The 7,284-nt window shown below is 36.5% G+C and overlaps 1 protein-coding gene across 4 annotated transcripts in view; it reads left to right on the top strand.

Moving 5' to 3' along the window:
• Nucleotides 1–5,135, top strand: part of tws (protein phosphatase 2 regulatory subunit tws) — a 46,955-nt gene extending 41,820 nt beyond the window's left edge. For all 4 annotated transcript variants that reach the window (XM_043022604.2, XM_043022605.2, XM_043022603.2 and 1 more), the window contains exons 7-11: nucleotides 1–145; nucleotides 443–612; nucleotides 898–1,113; nucleotides 2,221–2,398; nucleotides 2,978–5,135. The exon at nucleotides 1–145 is cut by the window's left edge and continues 27 nt beyond it. In XM_043022604.2, the coding sequence (XP_042878538.1) occupies nucleotides 1–145; nucleotides 443–612; nucleotides 898–1,113; nucleotides 2,221–2,373 (684 nt within the window). In that variant the 3' untranslated portion in view covers nucleotides 2,374–2,398; nucleotides 2,978–5,135. The remainder of the gene's footprint in view (nucleotides 146–442; nucleotides 613–897; nucleotides 1,114–2,220; nucleotides 2,399–2,977) is intronic.
• Nucleotides 5,136–7,284: the final 2,149 nt, after the last annotated feature.

Genomic DNA, 7,284 nt, shown 5'->3' with positions numbered 1-7,284 from the left:
ACCAACATGGAAGAATTGACAGAAGTGATTACTGCTGCAGAGTTTCATCCTCATGACTGCAATGTATTTGTTTACTCAAGCAGTAAGGGAACCATTCGCCTATGTGACATGCGGCAAGCTGCCCTCTGTGATAGTCACTCTAAATGTAAGCTAATTGTCTTGGTTGTATGAACTTTGTCTATTTAATGAAATTAATTCTGCTATAAGTTATTTTACAAATGATGAAATTCAGACCCCAAAATTTCTGTATTGAAATGTTCAGATTATGATGAGATAAAATATGATTATTGAGATATAAGAAGGATTATTGCAGACTCTCATATCAACATTAAAAAATAAATAAAAAAGTATATGATAGACAAAACAACACTTAAAACATGTCTTTCTGCATATGGTTTGTTTACCCTTTTTTAATGCATACATTTGTTTCTACTCCACACAGTATTCGAGGAACCTGAGGACCCAACTAACCGTTGCTTCTTCAGTGAAATTATCTCCTCCATTAGTGATGTTAAGTTCTCCAACAGCGGTCGCTACATGATCTCTAGGGATTATCTTTCTGTCAAAGTATGGGATCTACACATGGAGACCAAACCTATAGAAACGTATCCGGTAAGGATCGTGGATGTTACTCCTCTTAGAATTTTGATGGTTGGGAATATACCTGAGTCTATTCAAACGGAGTCACAAGCTGTCATGCCTGATTTTGAAATTGATAACCACATTGAAGAAATTTGATTTGTATTTACTTCTTTTATATATATATATATATATATATATATATATATATATATATATATATATATATATATATATATATAAAACCATGAATATTGTTGTTATTTTTGTTTGTTCATTCGTGGAGCTAATAACAAAACTCTTTTTTCTCGTCCACAGGTGCATGAATATCTACGTTCCAAGCTGTGCTCACTCTATGAGAATGACTGTATATTTGATAAGTTTGAATGTTGTTGGAGCGGCAATGACTCTGCCATCATGACAGGCTCGTACAACAACTTCTTCCGCATGTTTGACAGAACGACAAAGCGAGATGTAACTCTAGAGGCCTCAAGGGAAACTGCTAAGCCTAGAACTTTACTAAAGCCAAGAAAGGTAAACTAGATTTTTCAGTGTGATTTTAAAGACAGTGGTTTTGTCTTTAGATATTTTATACATATTTATATATATTTTATGTTTAGATAAAGATGAGTAAGAATGAAGTTGAGAAAAAGAAGTACTTTGCATGTGAAACAATAAACAAGTAACCTTTAAAATTTCCTTTAAAATTTTATTTACTGTAAACATGCTAAATAAATACAGTATATAGTGATGGATATACTGTAATAATGTTTACTTCTTTTTGTTTAGTTTGTGAAAATATTAGATATTTTGACAACTCATATTCCCCTATACTGTAAAGAGGTGCTATATGGGTAATTACTGCCTACCCCACCCCTTCCCTCCACAAACACAAAAACATGTATAAATATATATAACACCTCTCTCTGTTTCTCTCCTCTATCTTCTCTTTCCTTTCTCCCTCTCTCTCCCCTCCCCTCCCCTCCCCTCCCTCTCTCCTCTCCCCTCTCTCTTTACTCTCTCTCTCTCTCTCCCTCTCTCCCTCTCTCTTTCCTCTTTCCCCCCCCCCCCCCCCTCTCTCTCTCTCTCTCTCTCTCTCTCTCTCTCTCTCTCTCTCTCTCTCTCTCTCTCTCTCTCTCTCTCTCTCTCTCTCTCTCTCTCTCTCCTCTCTCTCTCTCTCTCTCTCCCTCCCCCCTCCCCTCTCTCTTTCCTCTTGCTTGCCCTCCCCCCCCCCCTCTCTTTCCTCTTTCTCCCCCCCCCCCCCCCCTCTCTCTCTCTCTCTCTCTCTCTCTCTCTCTCTCTCTCTCTCTCTCTCTCTCTCTCTCTCTCTCTCTCTCTCTCTTTCTTTCTCTCTCTCTCTTTCTCCCCCCCCCCCCTCCCTCCCTCCCTTCCTTCCCCCCCCCCCCCTCTCTCTCTCTCACTCTCACTCCCTCTCTTGCTCCCCCCCCCATATCCCTCCCTTCCCCCTCTCTTTTTACTCTTTCTCCCCCCCTTTCTCTTTACACTCTCTCTTTTTCTCTCTCTCTCTCTCTCTCTCACTGCATAAATGACTATGTACATTATGTATTCACATATGTACATTTATACTCCTATGATTTAACCATCATAATTTTGTCAATGATAAACTCCATTTTGTTTTAGGTATGTACTGCAGGCAAAAGAAAGAAAGATGAGATCAGTGTAGACTGCCTTGATTTCAATAAGAAGATCCTGCACACAGCATGGCACCCACATGAAAATATAATTGCTGTGGCTGCAACTAACAACCTCTACATATTCCAAGACAAATTTTAGCGGTCCTCCTGTGACTAGAGCTTAGGTAGGTAATAGTGAGGGGAGGATCCTCATCTGTGTTTTGTAGATGTTAAAAAACTTTTGTTATTTACTAGGCATACTTCATAGTTCTAATTTTAGTTTGTTTCCCCACATTGTCTCATTGTATTCTATTTTTTACTGATCAGTTGATTAGCAGCTTATCATAAATCAGAAGTATTTAACCCCTCAATACTAGGGCATGTCTGTAGATATGTAGTCTGGAGATGCTGGGCTTTGTCACCCTGTCCATTCCCCATAGACCTCTCTGTTTCCCACCGCTGTTTATCCCAGCTTCTCCATGCTGCCAGCTGCAGGAGATCTCTTCACATACCAACATCTTTAGATTGTCCCTCTTTTAGTTCAACCATGCCTACAAAAGGTCAAAATGTCTACAGACGTGTTCAGACTGTAGAAAGGGGATAAGATGCATAAAAAGCTGTGTGTATGGATGAAAATCATATAAAAATATGTAAGAACTTGAAAATTATTTCCAAATATAAGCATCTTGTTATATCTGATTTCTAATTTTTATTTTCTCATTCTTAAAGATATAACATGCTCAAGAATAATTTTTGTTTTGCAGACCCCCATCTGGTGGATGTCTGGGCATGGCCACCAGGTGGTGCAAGAAAGGTCCCCTGGAAGGGCTGTTGCACTAACTCGGCCTGCCCCACAAAGTTGCATCTGCATGAAGCCACAAAACTCGCGCTGGCCACCCTATCAAGGCTCACATTTGGTCGAGTTGTGGCTCATTTGTCTCTTGGGTTGTTCTGTTTACAAGTCGACGGTGGCCACATGTGCCACACACCAACGGCGACCAAATCATCCTGGGCTATAGTGCCCGTTTATCAGTGCTGCCATCCCACAGGACATGTTCAGCAGCTGATATATAGAAATACTGTGGGTGCCCACCCTTGTGATCTTGTATCTGTGTTTCATCCTCAGATCATCTGTTGAGAAGTGATTAGTTGCCTTCTATCAAGGCTATTAAAATATAATTTAAGAAGAAAATGGCTGACTAGGTGAATCCAGTGATGTTGAATGGATAGGAGTTTGCCATGTTATTATCAATAGATTAGTGGCTTAAAAATTTAAAAAAGATATGGACTGCAGAGCCCAAATTTCTTTCTCGGATGCCTGGCTTTTTTTTTATCAATTTGAACGTGTCTTGTTGCCAAATTGAGCTGTGACCGGTGACTTGAATAACTAGGGAAATGGGGCATGACGGCGCTAACCTCTGGGATTGGTTGGGTTTCTGCTTAATAAGTCATTCTAGGCTTAGAACTAACCCTAACAAGCATGAGGGCTGAGCGCTGCCGTGCCCCACAGGCCCAGTGACTGAGGTAAGTAGCATGAATGTCTCACAGGATTATGTTGATGTGCTCATTGCTTCTACAAGACCACTTCCAGCTGCCAGAAAATACAACATGATTACCAATTGTTTACGTTAGCTGTTGTGTCACGGCAAGGTTTATTTTCTCTTTGTCGTAAAGCGGAGAGTAAAGCTTACTGGAATGCAGTTCAAAGTCAATAGGTGGTATTCGTGATGTAAACATCTAGTGTGTGGCGCGGCCGCACAAACAATTTTTCTCCCTCACCTTAGCTTTTTTTATTTTTAATTTTTATTAATATTTTTTTTCATTTTTGAGATTAAGAAAATTGGTTGAAAGGATCATCATTTCCAGTGTTTATTGTCTCAGACTGCTGTATACTTTTTTAATTAGTTCCATGTAATAAATTATATTTCAATAGGCAAGATGTGTTTTCATAATGATAAAAAAAACATCCATATTTAAAAAGAAAAAAAAGAGTAAAAATACCAAAAAAAATATAAAAAAAACTAACAAAAATGTTTATTTCATTATAATTTTTTTTTTCTTTTTTTTTTTTTTCTTATACATATTTAAGTTCTAGAACTGACATCAACAAAATATGACATTTCATTTAGGTAAATACCCATTGGGGTCAACATCCTCCCTGAACAGGCAGTTGGTCAGAGGAGCCATCCTGATGAATGGAGGAGGAAAGCTATTTTCTTGTGGTTTTGTTCATTCACATAATTATAAAGAAAATTAGTCTTTTATCAAGTTCTAGTTCCAGCCACCACAGGAAATTTTCATTGTTGAAATTTCTATATATACGCGAAAAAGGTGTCAGGTGATTTCCTAAACAACAACTCGTTATTGTGTGAAAAGTTACGTGAAATGTGGTATAGCAGATACTGCATGTTGAAGATATGATCTTTATAAGTGGGTACAGATTATGCAGTTTCAAATATCTCTGAAGAATAGGCATGACTGCATGAGAGTTGGATGATATTAACGTTGATAATGGATCTGGTGTGTCAAAATTGCAAATAACATCTTAGTGCTATTAGTAGACCTTAGAAAGTTGATACTGAAATGGCTGGATCTGAGAGTCCAAGGGATTTATGTAAATACATAATTTATTTGTTTACTAACAATCCAAGGGTTCTAAGTTTTAGATATTTCTTGTCAAGGTTTATGTTTCTGAAGCATTTACTGCAGGAAGATGTAAGCAACTGGCTTCCTTTTTTATTGAGCCTGTTAACTGCCTGTTAAAAGGAAGCAAATTGATTGAAGTTTGATAAAAGATGGCTGATTACTGCTAATTATATCTAATTATGTAAAACAACAGATATTTATATAAATATATACAGTTTTTGTTGTATGAAATAATTATTACTTTTTTATAATAAACAAACAGGAGTGCATGTTGAACCAATGTTTACTGAAGGCTGGTAAATCCCCCCTCGTTTCATAGGCATTTGTGTATTGTCATGGACAGTGGTTTGTACACACAGATTTCTATTAAAGTTAAACTGAATTTAGACGAATAATGCATTTGGCATTTGCATCAGCTAACTTGAGTTCCAGATAGGGTAAACTGACTTTTGTTCATGATTTTACACCCATATTTTTGTGATATTGAAGAAAGCAAGAATGGTTGTAAAAAGTAGGAGAGATCTGCAGTCAGAGAAATAATTGCAGAAAGATGATGACAGCTTTCATAACTTCTCCCCAGGAAGAACTTGTGTTCTAATGATAATTTTAATCTCGAATCAAAATAAATCATGCAAAAAGTGGAACAGGGATATACTGATTTTTTTATTCATATATATTTTTTATGAACCTATCTTATTTACATGTCCTGCTATTGTACATGTCAAAATAATTGCATATAAAATTACCTTTCTTTACAAAAAAATTAATTCCTGAAAACTTCAAAATGATGTTAGGTAAAATTCCCAGCACCAGTAGTATGTGAACTTCCGAAAAGTTTGTATTCCTTATTTCTTCACCAAGTTGTATTTGCTGCTTTAAACAATGCAAATCTTCAGGAACTTACCAGACCAAGTATATCATACTTGTATCACCAATGCTTTCAAAATGTATAAAAAAATAACCTGTTCTTTGTGCATGAATGAGTATAATGAGTATGTGAATGTTTAAAAAGGAAAAGAAAAAAAAATGTATATGGTAAACAAAAATATAACAAAAGAATTAAAACTTCAGATTGGTTAGCTTGCCTCATATAATGCATCCCATCTCTTTATTCTTGGTACTCCTAACTAAGGGGCACAGATGCAGAAATAACGAATGGCTATTGCCTGTTAAAGTTGCTGAAATGACAGAAATAGGACTCATATGAGATCCATAATAACGGGTTACACAACACTGGTATTCCATACGTAAACTCTGCAGAAAACGAGATACTTTACCTTTGTTTATAACATACAAATTGATACCCTCCCCTCAAATAAAGAAAGAAAAAAAGCTGCCCATAAAAACTGGGCCCACTATTTCTCTTGAGTTTTCTTCGGTTACACATGAACTGTGGCTTTCTTGAAATATTCAATGTTTTCCCAGGTATTACAAGACTTGCACTGGTGGTGGGGGGTTACAATGTCGGAGAGAGACTAAACTTCTCTTGCCAAATTTCAACAAACATACACTTGAAACTGCCAGTTTTCAAGCTATAAAATCTATGAGTTGCCAAATATGCAAAAAAAATATATATAGCCATAGTCAAGCTATATATAGTCAGGAAAGATTAGCTCAGCCCCCTCCCCACCATCTCTCCCCTTCTAGTCAGTAAATTATTCTCATTCATTTGCCTGTCTGATTCCAAGCAAAAAACATGATTGTGGTTGTAGATATATGTGGGGCTTGGCTAATTTCACTTAACCTTTTGTTGGCAATTTTAATAATCTACGATTAGGAATGTCACAATACCTGAAACTTGTTCGAAGGGAGCAGGGGTCTTAAGGTGTCTGTGGGAATTATCATCAGATCATGATCAAAGACGACAAAGCAAAAGCTTTAATTTTTTATTATTATTATTGTATTTTATTTATATTTTTCTTGAGTGGGAATTACACACATTTGTAAAAAAAAATATTCAGTACACACACAAGAGAATGAAAATGCTTCTATAATGAATATTCTTTTGCAAAAATGAGTTCCTCTACCCTGTAGGTGACTTGGTTATTTGATTAAGTTCTAGCATGAGTCTCTCACTAGTAGCTCATGCTAGGGTCATCCTTGGGAACCTCCTGCCCTTTGTCAATTGAAGGATGGAATTTTATTCAGTCCTCATTCTTTCACTACCACTTGGTGATTCATCTTGATTTGAATTTAGCCAGTTATCTAATTGTTGGAAACTATATCTAAAATATTAATTTGAGCTATGCAAAGCATCACCAATTTGCAATTGTGTTGCAATTTGCAATTGTTGGCTTACTAAAGGGGGTATACCTTCTCATTTATGCAACTTTAGATTGAACTACTTTATGCTGTTCATTGACATTTAAAAAAAATACAGATGTATTTTTAAGAAAAATTCAGTTCCTCATTAGTGAAAATTAAG

Source organism: Penaeus japonicus, unplaced genomic scaffold (genome assembly GCF_977035675.1).
Source record: "Penaeus japonicus unplaced genomic scaffold, GWHDUDI00000001_assembly GWHDUDI00000016, whole genome shotgun sequence".
NCBI classification, from domain to species: Eukaryota; Metazoa; Arthropoda; class Malacostraca; order Decapoda; family Penaeidae; genus Penaeus; species Penaeus japonicus.
The sequence above is the reverse complement of the archived record's forward strand: the minus strand, read 5'-3'. Positions and strand labels throughout refer to the sequence as shown.